Raw genomic sequence first — 19,052 nt, 5'->3', positions numbered from 1 at the left:
AGCACTGTCTCATGACCCTGAACGATCAGCACATCCTGCGCCTCCCTTCTCTGTTCTCAGGAGATAAGCTGTTTTCACACATCCAGCTGCAAAAGATCCTGGAAAACAGCAACCGTCAACTGGCATTCGCAAAGCCACGAATCCAAAGCTGATTGGGTCTAGTAACTATTGTATTAGTATAGGTATTCACTTGAGCAATAAAAGGATTCTGATCGAGCACAAGATTGGGGTCCATGAAGTCATTCACCACAAGGGGCTGGCAGAGGTGATAACTGTCCTGAGGCTGCGTAGCACAGAAGTAGCACAGAATGGAGTTCTCTTCTGTGGCCAGGCCTGCCGTATCATCCCTGCGTTTAGTTGCTAGAAGTATATGAATTCTCTTGGTGGAGCAGTTGGTCCAAATTTTGGTGTCATAGGTAAGCAGTAGGAGAAACTGCCATTTTAAAAAGCTATTAGACACCCAGGTAAGGAGAGTGCTAGCAGTATGTCTACAGAGGAAAATTGCTTCAGGCTCACCTATTGGGAGAAAACAGACCTCTTTCACAACTGTAGTAAGCTGTGCTTCCATGTGTGCTGAAGCTGTTGCTTTACTTTCTAAGTGTAAAAATCTCAAGAAACGTAGCAGACTATAGTCATAACTCTTAAATCTCTTCAGTCTGCCAGAGTTTAAAATTGGGAGTTTTTCCTTCTGTGTGACTGAGGTCTGAGAGTTGCAAAGAGACTGCAGTTGTATGCAAGCAGTTAAGATGAGTGAGAGCATCCTTCCCACACTACTGTGTACCTTCTTCCTGCTCAGATGTAAAAGAGGAGACGGAACAGGCAAAAAGAGGGGCCAGAGACGGGAAAATATGGGGAAATAAGAACTGTTGGAACAGAAATTTTCTCATTTGGGCTCTGCTTCTGTAAGATATTAGGAGATTATGTGCCTATTTTCCTGTCCTGCAACAGTTCCCCAGCTCACCAAGAGAAGAGCCCTTGAATACATGATCCTCATTATGGTTATGACTCCAAGTCTTGTAAAAGTGTAGCTCAGACGTCTGAATCTATGAGTATTACATGTCACCTATTGAGCTGTGGGAGGGGTGGTGAGGATGTCTATATTTTCTCTGCCATTTTTTGGCTGTATTGGCAAAAGAAGCTAAAAATTCTGTGAAGTAGGTACTTACATATAGAAATTTAAAGCAAACGATGAACCCAAGAATTTGTTAGTGACAAAATCAAGGTATGCTTTGTTAGCTACCGGTAAAAATGCCAACCTGACTTGAAATAGACTGCTTTGTCTGGTCCTGCTTTAAAGAAATGCTTCTGGTTTTCGGCAGTGCTTTACCTACCTTCCATTTCTGACTTTCCTTTCTCTTGATATTCTGTTTCATTTGCACATATCATCAGTGGCTTTGGCAATTGCTTTTAATTGAAGTTGTATACTGGCCTTACAGTGCTGAGTTTGTGGAGGAAGTGATTGTTTTCCAAAAGGATACCACAGATAAACATGTCTTCCTCCTCCAGCAGGAGGGCATGGTAACAGTAAAAAGAACATGTTCTTGTGATAACATGCGAGCGGGAAGCTGGTAAACTGCAGCTTATTTTTCATAATCGAAGAACTCACACTTGTGTTACTCCTCCTCTTTGCTTATCTTCCACTGGTCTTGCAGGAACCAGGCTTCTGAACTGTTTGACTTCCTTTTTTTATGCTGTACCTTTGCATCATACTGAACTTCTGAGATGTGCAAGACAGTGGGCCATGAGTTGAAAATAAATGTATATTGAAACGAGTAAATAAACTCAAACCCTCTTGCTATGTGGGTGTCAGAGGGTCAAAATAATTGCTTATGCTAATTTTTGAAGACATCACTGTTTGATCAGCCATGTGGATGGAAAACCAGACATATTTAGTAAGCTCCACCTTTATGTCCTTAATAAAAGTCACACAGTGTGCCCAAGGGGCAGAGCAGAATCTTTGTATGCAGCATGGTCTTGGGGCGGTCCAAGACCTTAAGTCACTTGCGTTCTATCATGCTTCTGCATTAGGCTGAAGGTTGGAGCTGTGTCCCCTGTACCTAGAGTCCTGAAGCTTTGAGTAAGTAAGGACAGCTCTCAGAATCCCATGAACACTGGGTCACTGTGTCTAATTTGCTTCTCCTTCCTCAGGCAGCCTTCCAAAACTGGAGCTTGAGAAGGAGTTCTCTGAAAGCATCTTTTTGGACTTTTGCATTATTATTACCTAAATTTTCTTTGCTTGGGAGCAAAAAAATTGTAAAAATTATTTATGCTTTGACTGCTTTAAACTAAATGTGCAGACTGAAATAGCTTCAACATATGGGTTGTGTTCTGTCTGGGTCATTTTCATCTCTGGACTAAGAAGAGGTTATTTGGACCTTACAGCTACACATGTTTAAAGTATGTTGTGCTGCTCTGCTAAACGGGTAGAGTAACCTGTAACAGGTTGCAGCATTAAAGCAGTGTGAGTTTCTATGTAAATGACCTTATTACCTTAAAGTATTTGAGCTGCTTTTTTAGACAGGTTCTCAGAATTTCCTGGGCCTCCAAGAACTTATGTGACTCAAATACAAGATGGGACCAAAAGTTTTGAGGTCTCTTTTTATATATATAAATATGCTTTTTTTTTTTTTTTTTTGATGTATGTGTTTGTGTATGTACATATGCACACACTTTGTATGTATATAAAGGAATGCCTGAGTGCCTACTATTAGAAGAATAGTGCGGACATGAGAAATGTGTGTTAATTGTAACAGTAGAAGCGTTACAGATTATTAGAAGACATAGTGATAAGCAACTTAGTGGCCTGTTGTACTCTGTGAGAACTGCATTGGACTTTGCTATAATGTCTAATAATCTTTCACTGTAATGTATCTGCATGTTAAGACTGATTGATGTAGCTACAGTCCTTTAGTCTCTTGACTCCAAATGTCTTTATCTACAACTGTGTCTCATCTTTGGGAACGTCTGAAATGGTCTTCTGTCATTGACTCCAGCTGACCTGCTCTACGTTATCGGGAGATGCCTCTTTTTCCTGACTCGCTGTTTTAAGCCGTGTTTCACTAATTGTACACCCATGCATTGTAAGACATGTGCGAAGTTTGCCATCTTGTGGCTTCTAGTTAGTGGTCACAAACTCTCCCTTGCACAGCTGTCTCAAAGTTTCGTTTAATGCATGGTTGCCCTAAATTTCGATCAATTACAGTATGTCTCCTACATTTCCAGGAAACCATGAAAACGTAGAAATAACTCTGCATACCCCAAACACCAAATCTGTGCTTATCGGTCGTGGTGTGCAACCAGAAAATCTTGTGCTTGTTCTCAGTTTCAGCAGCCTGTATTGTATGGGGTTTCCCTGGGCTGTCTCTTCCCTGTGACAAACCAAAATCAGAAATATTTCTGTCCTTTAGTTGCTTAAAAATCAAGTATGAGGTTAACCCTTGTGCTTTTATTTATTGTTTTAAAATTCAGTAGAGGCAACAAGCTTGCGATGTTCCTGAAGGCATTATGACACTTGCATTTGCTGTGATGAGTTTCTTCAGTAAGTACCTTGAAGATGTCTGCTCCTGATCTGGGACTGGGAATGCTTTCAGAACAAAACATGTTTTCAGGATAAGGGAGATGTTCTGAACTTTTTTCTACCAGAGTGCATTTCCTTGAGCAGTAGTGAGGATGGCAAGGAGTTAGTGCCAAATTTAACCCAGTGTACTACTCAAACTCTTCCTTGTGCAGCCTGCCCCGAATGATGGCAAGCAAAGCAGCCTCGGCAGCTCTTCACCTGGTGTTTATTTTTAGCCTCGAGGCACTCTAAGGAACATATTTTGTTATGTGTGCACTTTGAGGCCTGATTTCAAGTAGGCCAGTGGAGATAGGTCACAGATGCGTTATGGATGCGACCTCTGGGTTTTCTAGCCTTTCTGCAGGATTTGCTTTCGGAAATGTTTGTGCTGAGGTAAAATACTCATTACTCAGGCTCTTTTGACCAAGTTTCCCAGCTGTGGTGCAGGTTGTGGAGATGACCTGCACGGGGTTCACAGGTTCATCTGGTTTTGGAAAAGTAAGCTTAGAAGTTAGTGGACTAGTAGAGACAGAGGCCTTCCTGGCTCTTTGCTTTTTTGTTGTTGTATGGACAGGAAGGACCTTTGTAGCCATTTCTCCTCTCCCCTCCTCCTCCTTCTCTATTTATTATTCTATTTAATTATAGCTCCTCAATTAGTGTACCAGATTCCTTTGTGAGCAGGGTTCATCGTGATCAATTGTCATCAAGGCTAGCATTTAGTATACCCAATCAATGATGTTCTATATAATGGCTGTGGTATTGACTGATTTCTAATTTTACAGTATGTTGAGCCCTGTTGCACTCTTTTAACATGATAATTGCTTTACTAATCAGTAGTGATGATTGTGTGCAATTGTGGATTACTGACATCAGTTGATATCCCTTGGTATTTCTATTTGACTGTGCAGAAGATGCATGTGGTGAAACACATTTAATATCTACATGGTAGATACTAAATAGAATAATGTTGGGGAAAAAGACTCCATCCTTGCATATTGATCTTTCAAGAAATAGCTTATTAGATAACTTAGAAAGGTATATTTCTTCTTTTTATATGGGATAGCTATTAAAAACTACCTTTTAAGTTTATACAGACATCTATTAAACAGCTTATTTTGTAACTACATCATAACTAGTCATTTGTATATATTAAATACTGTGTTTATCAATTATATAAGATGTTTTGAAAAAACGCTCATCATATATTGCTATGGACAGTCTCCTTTACTCATAATTTATAACTTTACATAAGACATAAGTATGTACACGCATTCAATAAAATAAACTGTATGTTATGCTTCAAATAACCATCCTGCTTGTCTTGGAGTTTATTAGCATCAGTTTATAAACCCTTGTAGGTTTATTTTATAAGGAGATATATCTATATAAAAAAAATTTGTTAGACTTGAGCCAATGCTGATTTCTGTCCAGATGCTGCCCTACCCATTCGGGCTCTTGAGTTATTCTTTGCATTGAGTTATTCTTTGCATTCCTGCCTCACCCTTTGCATGGTACATGCGACACGGCAATCTGGTGAGTGCCTCCACTGCATACGTTGCATTGCACAGTCTGTTCCATGTGTCAGACCTGGGCACGAGGCTCCTGCTGTGGGACCAGGAGGTGGCAGCGCAGCGTGCGTGTCTAACACTGCCATGAGGACTAAAACCTCATTAATGCTCTTCTGGGGGGAAAAAAAAAAGGCAAATTAATTTACTGAACATCAGCGTGTTTTGTCCTTCCTTAAAATACTGGCATGAACAGAAAAGTACAGTATCATTTTAAGTGGAAGCTTAAAACATTAAAGAGGTCATAAAGTTCTGGCATAATACATGTGTATTTGTTCTTCACCGTTTCTCCTCTGCAAGTGCAGTAGAAAGCCAAGCTGTGAGTCCTCAGGTCATGGTGGACATTAAAAGGAGGTGCCGTGCTTGTGGCATGCTCCTTGTGTTTACCCCACAGATTCTCACATGTCTGCTGAGTTGTCTGTTTGTAGTGTTTTTGCTCTGATGTCTGCATGTCTTCCTGTGCTTGATACATAGAACCGCCTAGATAGTCACAAAATCTCTTCTACGTTAACCTAGCAGTAAAAGTTTCTAGGTGGTTCGGTCAGTTGAGTGCAGATGCTTTTAAGGTCATGAAGGGAAGGCCTGAATTGCCCTCTGATGCTCCTCTACTGCCACAGAACCAAGCTTTAAGCATGCATTTAAATATTGTGTTGGATAAAGGCCAGCATATTTTGCAACCTGCAGCAACAAGCACTGAGACATCTCACTGAAAAATGTGCAAGTGTATTGCTTGTTAGAAAGGTCTCAAGGTCCTGTTTCCAGCACTAATGGGGAGTCTCAGCTCTTATGCTCCAAGTGATAAAATCCTGCTGTAGATGGGAGGCCAGATGACCACAAAGGCTGTGCTTAGGATATCCAAATGAAAAGTACTGGATGCTGAACACCTGGGAACAATTGCCCCTGGGATTTAGTCATATGACCATTGCATCAGAGAAAATCCCTCTCCTTCCTCTTGCCCCTACAGCATTGAAGACTCAGTTTCTCACCGAGTAACGTCAGCGTAGGCACCTCTGAGGCACTGAAGGCTGTGTGGGACACATGCAGTTTCTGTGGCCTACAATTTTGTCCGCTGCAGTAAGTTTCCTGTTAGCTATTGTAGGTAGAATCACCCTCCATTTCTGATTGCTTTTGTTAATGTCCTTCTTGGGTGTTCACATTTTCCCACTTGTAAGCAGAAAGTAAGCTCGGGACTTTAAACAGGGTTTAATTGTAGGTGAATTGCTGAACTAGAAACCTAAATTTCTAAATCATGGAAGTTAAATTTTTTGAGGTGGGCCATGCCTGGACGCTGTGTTTATGTGGTGCACAGTGCTTATGAGCCCTCATCCTTGCTGGAGAAAACGCACAAGGCTGCAGCTCCATCAATACATACTGCTAGGCTTAAAAGCCAGGCTACTTGTATTTAGTTTCAGCATAATAAGAACTGGAGGTCCTCGACAGAAGAAGGTAAAATTCCACTTCAGTTCCTGGATACAAAGTGAAGCTGAAAATATTTGACTCCTTGTATAAAGGGTATCAATTTTTACAGTGAGTTGTAGCGAATACAGTGGTGGAGAGAACGCATGACCCACCTGCAGCCAGAAAACAGACAAGAGTGCAGAATTCCCCTGAGTGGTTTGCTGGCTACCTGCCATTCCTGAATGGCAGAAGATAAAAGGGAGTACTAGGGTAACTACCCTGACCCTATTTATTTCCAATAAAATACAGATATGTACATGAGATGAAACTGTCTGATATGCTGAAGCTGCCTGGCTCCAGTGACAGGAAACAAACGAAAAGCTACTTTTTTATTAGATCTGACCTACTAGAAGCCACTAGCATCTGCAATAACTTAGCAAAGAAAGTGTGTGCCTGCCACTTGAGGTGACACCATCCAGGCTCTCTTCCTGACTTGGTTCAACAAGATTTCCCTCATCCTGTAAACCAAGTTTGCAGCCATGCTCCACACTGCTAAAACTTGATAGGCTCTGATAATTAAGTGGGATAAACTAAGTATAGGCAAAGGAACATAAAAATAGATCATTCAGAAAAGCCGTGTGGTGAGACTGAGGAGAATTTTATGCCTGCTTTTTCTCAGTCTTTGGTTCAATCTACCGCCTTGTCAAAACCATGCATTATACTACATAGCCTTGCGTATTAAGGCAAAAAATGTAAACGTATTCTTACTACAGATATAAAAATACATTACTACTAGTGTTTATAGAACAAAAATTAAGAATCTTGGTAACTTCTCACACAGTTAAAAAACAAACCAATCCATTGGATCCATTTGCAGCACTTGGTTTAGACAAACTTGAAGCATATCATTTCACCTGAAGCTTTTTTTGTATGCACTGTACATTGTGAAATAAACTGAAAAATAAGGATCTATGAAAATGTTTTCTTCCAAGTTTACCCACTCTGCTATATTCTCATGGCATATTTCTTTCTCATAGTTTGCACTTTTTACTGGAAAATACTCCACTAGAAAGCGTGACTACATGTGGCCTTTGTACATCAAATAGGTATTCAAAAAATGAAAGCATGGAAAATTGTTAAAATTAGCACTCTTTCTGTGTCTTCAGTAGAATCATGCTGTCTTACCCGTGCTGAAAGTATGGTCCTAGTGCTTGAAAGAAAAAAAGTCCTCCTCTCTTAGGAAAAGAGGCTCATTAGTAAGTGAGGGAGAGAAACTGTATGTTCTCACAGCCTACAGAGCAAGCAAATAAAATGTAATGATGAAATTAATTTGAAACTAATTTATCAGTAGATAGGTCATCAGTGGTTTACAACAGCTATATCTTTCTTAAAAGACAAAGGCCACTTGGCAAATAGACCAAGTTTTTTGTTTTAAATATGTGAACAGTTTTTGCAGTTAACAGCCACCTGTTCTCTGATGGACATGCAAGATATGTGCAAAGGATGAACATTAGCACATTCGTGATAGGTCTTTGCCAGCAGCTCTGTCACTAGGAGGAGGCTGTCAGCTTAACAGGCATGTTTCCTCACTGCTGTCCCAGGCAGAGAAGGTGGTTCTTCAAGCAGTTCAAGAACATAATTGATCTTTTCCAGTTCAATATTAATAGCTTTGTGAAATATTCATACAAGCATGGAGGGGGAACCTGGATGCAATAAAAATAAGAGTTTCTGTTTATGTGAGTCTTGCCTCTGTCCTGCCTCTGTTCAACTTATAAAGAGTAGCTGTTTGTGCCTAAAACTGCCTCCTGTCAAAATACCTTTTTGTCAGTGTTTTCCCCCACCGGTGTGTAATGATGGCAGGGATCAAACCAGCCACCTTCCCCTGCTCTAAAACACAAATGTTGGTAAAGACTGCTCATTTCCTACTATTTGCTAATGGAGCCTGCAAATAGCGGCAGTAGGTCCAATAGCCAGGCTATTGTGGCAGAAAAGTGATACCTTAATTCTACTTGATGAATGTTGTGAGTAGAGGTTTCCAGAATTTTCTTTTGATGCTGCAGGGACACTGATGGATTTCAGCCCTTTGAGACTCAGGAATATGCCATATGCCACCAAATTTGACACATGCTGTGCTGAGTCAAAACCTTTTTCATTTTACTAAAACAGAGGTCAACAAGTGCATGGACTAAGTCAACCAAATTCTTTCACTGTTCGAGGTTTTGTCAGCAAACACCAAACACAAAAAGCTATGCCTCGCACAGGATTATCTGTATCGGAGTTCTTACTTCAGATGACAATTTTAGCTGTTACTACCTAAATCAAGATACTGAAATGTAGTGGAGATGAAAACTACAACACCTTACTGTGAACACCATATTGTTTTTCTCAGGAGCTAGACAGCATCCACTGTTGCTACCTGGGCTACATCTGTCCTTTGGATAGAGATTTCTGCTCCTTAATGCCAGGTAAAAAAACCCAAACCAACCAAGCCTTTGACCTCTGCCATTTGCACCCCAGATGAAAATTCAAGAGCAAGTACTAAATACCCTCTGTTGTTTTCTGCTTGTGAAGCAATGGACAAAGTACAAATTTAAAATAAGCTACCCACGGGTGTATGTGTTGTGAGTATTGCCCAGTTTGGAAAGTAATGTTCCTTTGATTTGTTTCTGTTCCAGACTTTTGGGGACTCTTATTTGACTTTGATCCACACACCCCTGTAATATTTGAAAACCACTTGTAGTACAGCTCTTTAGAGTAGGGACTACTGCATTAATGCATGTACAGCACTGACAGGCCTTCAGTCCTAACTGGGCCTTTTGGGCACGACCACAACTAAATGCTTCGAGGGATGAAAACACTTAAGTGCTTGTTGGCAATCTCCAATCTAGTTAGACAATTGTTTCTGTGGTTGTTGTGCCCAGAGGCTTCATCAGGGATCATCCTGTCTCTGCCTCAGAGAAATTAGCTAACTAGATGAGGCAAAGAGTGGGAGGAGAGGTGAGATGCCGAGAGCAGAGCAGACTTCTCCAAGATGATGCAGTGCCAGAGCCAAAAATAGGAGCCAGAATCCGATGCCCTTGTCCACATGACTCTCCTGGAAATAGTTCTTAAGACCCTGGAGTTTAATTCGGGTTTTTCCTTGGATCCTAAGCACTAGGCTCTTCAACACATTTCTGACCTCTCAAAGACAGAGAAGAAAATCAAATGTCCCTTTTCTAGTAAGTGCCTATGAAAGGTGCATGCAGACATGAGGTTGAAGGCCTTTTTCCTGGATGAAAACGTTCTTCCCTTCCCCCAGGATGCTTTGGCAAGGCTGCAATCCCTCTTCTACTTCAGCCTCTTTCTGCTAACACTGCTTTCTTGGTATAGATTGTGTCATGCCAGGTGCTATAGGAATGCTGTGCACAGGTCTGGGCAGATAAACCCTCCTCTAGCCATTTACCACAAAGTTTCGTTTGCTTTGGTGTGTGGCTAGTGCCTAGTGAGGCACCCTGGGGGCTGATCCCTCAGTGAATCCTTCTTCCCAGCTCAAGGCACAAGACCCATCACAGACGGACCGGACACGCTGCTGGCTGAAGTGCAGACCTGGTCCCTTTCGCTTTTTTAGCTGTCCTTGTCTATTTTACTATTCATAGATCCAGGCGCTTTCCCCAGTTTTCCTTTTCTCTTTTACTTCCTGAGCTGCTTTTTTCAGGCTCCCTATGCCTTTCCTGCCCATGCGCCTGCCACGAAGCACAACAGCAGGCTGCAGCAGCACCGCCGCCCGCCCCGTTGGAGCCGTTTTACCAACACGAGGAGTTTTTAGGGCGGACGGGGCGTTTATAGTTGCTTCCCGTCCCCGAAGCATCACCTCCTAACGCGAAGCCCCGTTTCCCTAGCCCTGTGCTTCCACAAGGACGTATTCCGTAAGAAGCACTCTCTGTTGCCCTTTACGAAAAGACATTCGCTGTCGAAACATCTACTTAAATAAAATGCCCACCGCCCCCTTCAACTCCACGCAGCTGCGAGACGCTGCCACCACCCCCTTCGCTGCCCTTGCGCGGCCCCGGGCGGGCGGAGCGGGGCGGGGCAGGGGCGGTCGCTGGTGTTTAGGGCGGTGGCTGGCGGCAGCTACCCTTTGAGTGGCGGCGGCCTTGGTGGCGTTGTCGGGCGCTACCCGCGATGGAGGAGGTAGGGTCGGTGGCGGCGCGAGTGGCAGCGGTGTGGCTGGCGCTGGTTCTCGCCCTCATCGTGCTGCCCTCGGCGCTGGGTGTCTCGCTGGGCATCTCCGAGGCCTACATGCGGGTCCTCGTAAAGACGCTGGAGGTAGGTGGGGCCCCCGTCCCATCAGCCCGGTGCCCGCCCTCATACGCGGAGTCGTGGGAAGTGGGGGCGGCCCGCGGGGTCTGTCCCGCCGCCCCGGGGGACTCCAAAATGGCGTCCGCGGGGCCGGCGTGAGGTGGGGGGCACCCCCGGGGGTGGGCCTGTTTCACCTTCTCCCGGCCCGGCCTGCCCCTCTTCGGCGGCGCCCCTCGGCCCAGTGGCGTCGGCGCATTTGTGCTTCGTCCTGAGGAGACCTGGCGGGCCCCGCCGGGCGGGCACGGCTCCCTCCGGCCGGAGGCAGCGTAACTGCTCCGCGGCCGGCTCCAGCGGCGGCGGGCCTCCGGCTCGGGCGGGAAGGCCCTGCCGGTAGATGTGAGGGAATGGGGACGGCGTTTCCCGTCCCTGAGGCCCTGCCAGGGCTGGGGAGCCCGGAGACGCATCTGTTCCCACGACCCGCCCTGGGGAGCGAGGGCAGTGGAGGAGAAAAGGTAGGTTACATCCTGTTCGGTATCACCTGTGTCCGTTTGTAGTTTTGGAGTTCAAGCCCTTAGGCAGAAACTTAAATTTGTATGAATTTAGTGGTTGTGCAGACTGGTGTGTGCTGCTTGAACCCACAGAAGAGTGACATAAACCTAGTTACTTAAGGCTGTACCATGTCCTGGGCGTGGTTGTCTCTGCTTGGTTTTAGCCGTTGCCCCACCTGAGATGAATGGTGCTGGGTCATGCTCTTGGAGGGTATAAATATCTGGCAGCGTGCCCAGTGCCTATGACTGCAAGTGCCAGGAGTGCTGATGCTCAGAGATACGAGATCCCATCTGAGTAAAGTGTATCCAGCACCTCAGTTGCCATCTTCCCCCATGTTCTCTGAGAGAGCATGTTGCTCCGAGAGGAACTACTTTCTGGACAGGACATAGTTCGTAGGTGTGTGAAAATGCTCTCTCTGAAGCTCATAGTGGTGGTGAGGAAGAGTGTTTTAAGCTGATGGAAATGATCTGGTTTAAATCTTTATTATGTTTTCCTCAAGGAGAAGGGGAATCCAACAAAACAGTTGCAAGGAAGAAAAGTAAAATGATGCAAGGCACAGTCTGTGGCAATGCACTATACATCAGTATGTGACTATGGAAAGTAGGTCTTGTCTAATTTCATGTTGTTCTATGAGGTTTTCAGTCAAACCTTGCTGACGTACTTCAGTGCCTTCAAGATCCTTGGTGCTCAGTTAAGAAAAATGGCATCTGTTAAATGCATCTGAAGTTAAAATGTTCTAAGGCTTTTGCTGACAATGAACCTTCTTGAAGTACTTTCTGGGGCCCTCGATGTTATGGGGATAACTTTTAAGGGATGCAGCTGCTAGTGGAAAAAAAATTTTGGACAGCAGAAGCTGTCCAGAGGTGAAGGTTACATTGGCCTGAGGGAGCAGTCCAGATAGCCTAGTAACATAGTCTTGTTTGGATGACTCGCCATTAAATTAACCAAAATTTACATTCTTTATTCTTGGATCATTAATCATTATTTTTTAGTGTCATCAAATGTTGTGACTAGAGGTGACTCAAAATGTCTTTGCAGAAGTATGGAGAAGCAGCTTATGGCATATTGATGATGGTGGCTTGTTAGGCTAAGAGTAAGAACTCTTCTGGTGCCTAAAGGAGGAAATAATGACTAATCTTGGGAGGTGCCATTACTTTTGTATGACTGCTTTCTGGAATTACTTGCCATCCGTTGTATTAAAATACATAATATTTATATATAATTATATTTTATCTAAATATTGTATGCATATTTTAAAAAGTACTAATGACAAATTGGGATTTCCTCTGAGAAGAGTCGGGGAAGTTGGACTTGCTGCAGCAGAGTGATGCTCAATCCACCTAGGTAATCCATTTATCTCAACTCGGCCTTGCTTTGTTTGTGAATTCATTATGCTCTCAGAATACCTGCATGGAGAGAATCCCTGAAAGAAAGTGTTTTGTTGTGAAATGGCTCCTGTTCCTTGGTTCACAAGTCTGTTTTATTCAGCAACCTGACAAAGACAGGCTGATGGTCTGCCAGCCAGTTCCAGGCAGTGCCTGCAAGAGCCCCTGAAGATACACGTTGTCATATCTGACTTTTCCCTGTCAAAAATTATGTTGACAGTGGAAAGAGTTAAATATATAGCTGCTAGCCTTGTGCAGTTGCCTGGGTGTCTGAAACGTCCTGGACTGTTAAATTGAGTATGCAGGCTGTCTCCTGAGAAGCAGTAGTCTAGTTTGTGGCTATGCTGGGTGGTAGCGACGTGCGGAAATCTGTCAGACTGTACAGTAGGGATGTTTATTTGGTGCTGGGTGGCACGGGGGTGGGGGGCAGCCCCACCAAAGTCGTGCGCGCCGAGCAGCAACTCGTCTCTTCAGCTTATACAACCAAGTATTACATATGCATTAGATTTCCCAATATGCCTATATATATGCATAACCTATCCCCGCTTCGTATTAAAATTAGTTCCAAGGGGTTATTTCCATAGACTCCTCCCGACTGCGCTTGCGCAGTGACTCCTTGTGGTGGTCGTCGGGGGTCGTGGGGATGAAGATAGGTGACTCCTCTTGGTCACCTCTAGTTGACCTTTTGTTCTTGCGCAGACTCAGTTGTTTCCTGGCTTACATCCAAACTGTGGGGTCGGTCTTAACCGGTTCTTTAAGGCTCCTCCTAGCCCCCCTCCCCCCCCACTTCACAACAGTTAGCAAAACATTAGGCACCAACAGCCCAGCCCCCGCTGTGCATGTCAAAGAGCTAAACTGACAGCGCTCAACGATCCACCAAAATACCTTTTAACCCCTTCTTTCAGTAGGATGCTGCAGTCTCTGATGGCTGAGACCTTTTCCAGCACAGTGGTTAACTTAATAGCTTTCTTAAGCTTACTTTTTGGCTTCCAGTCCTGAATCTCCCAGGCGATCTCCCTTGTCTCTTTGCAGGAGGGTGGGCTCTTGGGCCTGCAGAGTGCTCAGTCAAGATGGTGCTGCTACTTTCTTCGTTGCGTCTTTGGGCTAGATCTCAGGAACTGTTTGCAAAGTGGTGGCCGTTTGTGCACCTCTGCTGAATACCAAGTTGCTCACTGGCTTTGCCTTTTTATATCTCACATGTTGGCATAGTGCGAGAGGGACACTGTGCCTATGCGGTTTGTTTCCTACAAAACATATATTGTCAGGTAAAAACATGCGCTTTATTAGGGCTAATCTGTTGAGGGTCGAAGTCTGTTAACTTGGGTGCCATAGTCTAGGGACTAAGTAGATGGAGAGTCCACAGTTCACTGTGGTACGTCTGCTGGTCTACTGTCATGTTGGATGAAACAAGGCATATAAAAATGAGTTTGTGGTGTTCAGTTGTCATCTAGGCTGTGATATGGAGCAAGTTGAGGATGATATTGGGCTTGTGCTTCAGTTTTTTTCCTGCCCATAAAAATAAATCTGTTCCCAGTTATTTCATGAGGACAGAAACTTGTTCCCAGTGCTGCAAGCATGGTCAAAGAAAATGGAGGGGGAAAGCTCCTTTTAGGACCAAAGTGTTTTTGTGCTTTGACTATCTGACATTACTGAGGAGGGAGATCAGTTGGTGCACAACAGATTTTTCTCCATGCTGGGCTGCCTCAGCAAGGCACATCCTTCAAAGCAAAAGGCACCATGTACAGACAGCAGTATTGAGGATGTGCTTCTGTTGGGTTGCGTTTTGGGTTGCATTTGACCTGTAAGTAGTGCACTAGGGATTGTTGTTCCTTGATCCAGGAATATGTTTGTGCCTGGTGTGCTGGAGCCAATGAGCACAGAGAGTAGATATCTACTTTTTAACCTTTAATGCAGTTCTGTACAGAAAGGGGTGCTAGGTGATAATGCACAAAAACTCACACCCCTCATTGGACAAGTTGTAGGCTTTTACACAGGTTACAACAAAGAAGTTGCACAATACTTGCTTATTGGTCAACTGGTGTACTCCTGGGCGTGTTCTGATTAGTGATTAGTTCATTATACAAAGGCTGTCTCATATCAGCGTGTAAGGTTGCTTCTCAGGGGTGTGATTTTTACCATGCTAATTGACCTTAGGTTACCCTCAAGCAACCTTATCTTCTTCTCCCCCACCCACCTGGTCGTCTTTGACATTAGCTCATTCTTGTCATTCCTGTGTTACCTCTATGTGAGTTTGCTCAGCTTGAGGAACGCAGGATGACCAGCTTTATATGGAGTGCATATTTTTTCATATGTGATTATGGTTTTTTCCTATGTGATAAGGGGTAAAAGAGCAGAAAAGCATGACCAGCTATGTTAATACCAGTGGAATGTGGTATGGCAGGCAGACTGCTTGCTATTAGAAGACTTGCTGTTAGAAGACCTGCTTCCCCTATCACGGCGGCATTCCTATGTTCCTAAAGTATGTTAACTTGCTTCTGAATTGCCTTACCAAACTAAGTAAACTTTTGGAAAACTACTTACTTCTGCCTCCAGTGTGAATAGAAGGATCTCTGGCACTGTGTAAGTGTGTGTGTGTGTGTGGTTTGGTGTTTTTTTTAAGTGTTGGGTTACTACTGCAAAAGCATCTCTAGCAGCTCTTTGCTCCTTATGAGGAGCTAGTCTGGGCTAGTCACCTGCCACACCAATGCTTGTGGAATCACGTGCTGCGGAGATCTTTCCTATTGCTGAAATGCTGGGGACTACCTCTTGCAGTCATCACAGCATGCTACATTTCTCCCTGTTTGCTTTTAAACATCATCAAATAGCTTCCAATTTTAAATGTAGTGCGTCTTTACCTCTTGGTCTCATTTTTCCTCTGTCTTAGTCTGTTGCCTCTTTTATAAGCTCTACTTGGGTTGAGTCTGATAAGGCCCTTGCAAGCATGCTATTTGAACTCTCTTGCCAAGTAGTGGAGAAATCCAGCCTTTCAGGAAGTGATTAATCTTTCATTAATGCCCATAGAATAGCTGCTACCACAGAGCAATCTGTTTCTCTATTTCCATCAGTTTGTAGAAATTTTGGAGGATTAGTTTAGACTGTGTGCCTATATATTTGGTGATGGTGATGAGCTCCACTGAGTGATGATCTCTGCTTGACAGATTGCAACTCACCTTGTTAAGAACGAATTCAGCTACTGAAGGTGAAGGGCTCTGGAGCAGAGGCTCGCGCTGAGGGACCCTTTCTCCAGTGGCCAAACCGCAGCGGCGAGGCGGCAAAAAGCGCCGAGGGGGAGAGGGAGAGGAGACCCCAGCCCGCCCCCCCCCCCCCCCCCCCCCCCCGAGTGGGAAAGCGGGAGGTGTCAACGAGCAGCGGAGTCGAGTGTGACAGCGGCCAAACACCCTCACGGATAAGAGCAGCCCCCAGGGAGCGTGAGCGAACAGAGCCGGCAAACAGAGGCGGTAAAGCAGCCAGGGAGCGGCGCAGCAGTTTGCGTGGCAGTTCGCGCAGGCAGGGCGAGTGGCGAAGGCGGCTGGGCAAGGGTGGAGCCGCCCCTCCTGGCAACTCAAGTAGTGGGCATCGCCTATCCAGGAGATATTCTAGCCATGGAATATTCCATCCGGGAGTGTGAGAGGGAGATCGACTGGTGGAGCAGCACCCTGCCCTCCCTGAGGCAGCGGCAGCAGGAGGCAGCTCCACAGAAAGCAGAGAACCGTCTACCCTCTTGCCACTGAGCAGAAAGAGGGGACCTAAGAGATGGGGGCGAATGGAAACGGGTTCCTGCTTGGGGTGGCAAGCGAATCTTCCCCCGGCCTCCCTCACCTGCCCAGTTGCCCTTAAGCAACAGATATGGGGCTCTGGAATGTGAGCGACTGGCCACAGAGGAAGTGGGTGAAGGTGAAGCTCCATCCGGGGGGTTGCCTAGAACGAGTCAGACAACCCAAGAATTATGACTGCCTCGGCTAAGAAAGAAAGGAGGGTCACTGTCATAGGTGATTCCCTTCTGAGGGGGACAGAGGGCCCGATCTGCCAACCAGACCCATCCCACAGGGAAGTCTGCTGCCTCCCTGGGGCCCAGGTTAGGGATGTTGCTAAGAAACTCCCTGGTCTGGTGCAGCCTTCTGATTACTACCCCCTCTTGGTAATGCAGGTTGGTGGGGACGAGATGGCAGAAAGAAGTCCCAAGGCCATCAAAAGGGACTTCAGGGCATTGGGGCGACTGGTTGAGGGATCAGGGGCGCAGGTGGTGTTTTCCTCCATCCCATCAGTGGCAGGGAACAACACTGAAAGGGGCAGGAAGACTCACCTGGTTAACAGGTGGCTCAGGGACTGGTGCCATCGGTCCAGTTTTGGCTTCTATGATCACGGGGAGGTGTACACAGCACCGGGCCTGCTGGCAACAGGTGGAACTCAGCTCAAAGGGGGAAAAAGAATTCTTGGCCACGAGCTGGCGGGGCTCATTGAGAGGGCTTTAAACTAGGTTCGAAGGGGGAAGGGGATATTGCTCAGCTCACTAGGGATGAGCCTAGGCTTGGCGTGCCAAGGCCAGGGGTGAGATTGACAGCCCAGCTCAAGTGTGTCTACACCAATGCACGTAGCATGGGCAATAAACAGGAGGAGCTGGAAGCCATTGTACAGCAGGACGGCTATGACCTGGTCGCCATCACAGAAGCGTGGTGGGACAACTCGCATGAGTGGCATGCTGTCATGGATGGCTACAGACTCTTTAGGAAAGACAGGCCAACAAGGAGAGGTGGGGAAGTTGCTCTATATGTGAGGGAGCAACTGGAATGAGCTTGGCCTGGGGGCAAATGAGGAACGAGTTGAGAGCTTATGGGTTAGAATTAAGGGACAGGCTCATATGGGTGATGTTATTGTGGGTGTGTACTACAGGCCACCTGACCAGGAGGAGGAGGTTGATGAGGCCTTCTACAGGCAGCTGCAAGCAGCCTCACAGTCCCAGGCCCTGGTTCTCATGGGGGACTTCAACCACCCTGACATCAGCTGGGAAGACCATACAGCTAGGCTGGCGCAATCCAGGAGGTTCCTACAGAGCATCGATGATAACTTTCTGATGCAAGTGGTGGAGGAACCAACAAGGAAGGGAGCGCTGCTGGACCTTGTATTAACAAACAAGGAGGGACTGGTGGAGGATGTGAAGGTTGGAGGTAGACTCGGCTGCCGTGACCATGAAATGGTTGAGTTCAGGATCCTGCGTGGAGGAAGCAGGGCGATAAGCAGAATCAAAACCTTGGACCTCAGGAGGGCTGACTTTGCCCTCTTCAAGGAGCTACTGGCAGAAATCCCGTAGGCCAGGGCTCTCGAAGGCAGGGGGATCCAAGAGTGCTGGTCGCTCTTTAAATGACACTTCCTCCATGCTGAGGAGCAATGCATCCCCCTGAGAAAGAAATCTAGCAAAGGAGGCCTACATGGTTAAACGAGGAGCTTCTAGCGGAGATCAGGTGGAAGAGAAAGGTCCATGGAATGTGGAAAGAGGGGCAGGCCACTTGGGAAGAGTACAGGAACGTGGTCAGAGCGTGCAGGGATGCGACGAGGAAGGCCAAGACCCACCTGGAATTGAAGCTGGCAAGGGATGTCAAAAACAACAAGAAGGGCTTCTTCAACTACATCAGCAGCAAAAGGAAGGCTAGGGACAATGTGGGGCTGCTGCTGAATGAGACGGGTGTCCTGGTGACAGAGGATGCAGAGAAGGCAGAGCTACTGAATGCCTTCTTTGCTTCAGTCTTCAGTGCTAAGACTGGCCCTCAGGAATCCCAGGCCCCGGAGGTAAGAGAGGAAGCCTACAGAGAGGACGACTTTCCCTTGGTCGAGGAGGACTGTGTGAGGGATCGCTTAAGCGATCTGGATGTCCACAAATCCATGGGCCCCGATGGAATGCACCCACGAGTGCTGAGAGAGCTGGTGGATGTCATTGCTGAGCCACTCTCCATCATCTTTGAGAGGTCCTGGAGGACAGGAGAGGTGCCCGAGGACTGGAGAAAGGCCAGTGTCACTCCAGTCTTCAACAAGGGCAAGAAGGAGGACCCAGGGAACTACAGGCCGGTCAGCCTCACCTCCATCCCGGGAAAGGTGATGGAGCAGCTTATCCTGGAGGCCATCATCAAGCAAGTGGAAGAAAAGAAGGTTATCAGGAGTAGTCAGCATGGATTCACCAAGGGGAAATCATGCCTGACCAATCTAATAGCTTTCTACGATGACATGACTGGCTGGGTAGATGAAGGGAGAGCCGTGGATGTTGTCTACCTCGACTTCAGCAAGGCTTTTGACACAGTCTCCCATGATGTCCTCCTAGGGAAGCTTAGG

The 19,052-nt window shown here is 45.9% G+C and overlaps 1 protein-coding gene across 5 annotated transcripts in view; it reads left to right on the top strand.

The window, feature by feature from the left end:
* Positions 1-10,615: 10,615 nt before the first annotated feature.
* GPAT3 (glycerol-3-phosphate acyltransferase 3) overlaps positions 10,616-19,052 on the top strand; it is a 36,815-nt gene continuing 28,378 nt past the window's right edge. For 2 of the 5 annotated variants that reach the window (XM_075421136.1, XM_075421132.1), the window contains exon 1: positions 10,616-10,824. In XM_075421136.1, the coding sequence (XP_075277251.1) occupies positions 10,681-10,824 (144 nt within the window). In that variant the 5' untranslated portion in view covers positions 10,616-10,680. Of the gene's footprint in view, positions 10,825-10,871; positions 11,310-19,052 lie in introns of those variants that run through there. The other 3 variants (XM_075421137.1, XM_075421135.1, XM_075421138.1) reach the window with 3 other exon arrangements.

The sequence above is a fragment of the Opisthocomus hoazin genome, chromosome 5, assembly GCF_030867145.1.
Source record: "Opisthocomus hoazin isolate bOpiHoa1 chromosome 5, bOpiHoa1.hap1, whole genome shotgun sequence".
NCBI classification, from domain to species: domain Eukaryota; kingdom Metazoa; phylum Chordata; class Aves; order Opisthocomiformes; family Opisthocomidae; genus Opisthocomus; species Opisthocomus hoazin.
Note: the sequence above shows the minus strand (reverse complement) of the source record. Positions and strands in the feature narration are given on the sequence as shown.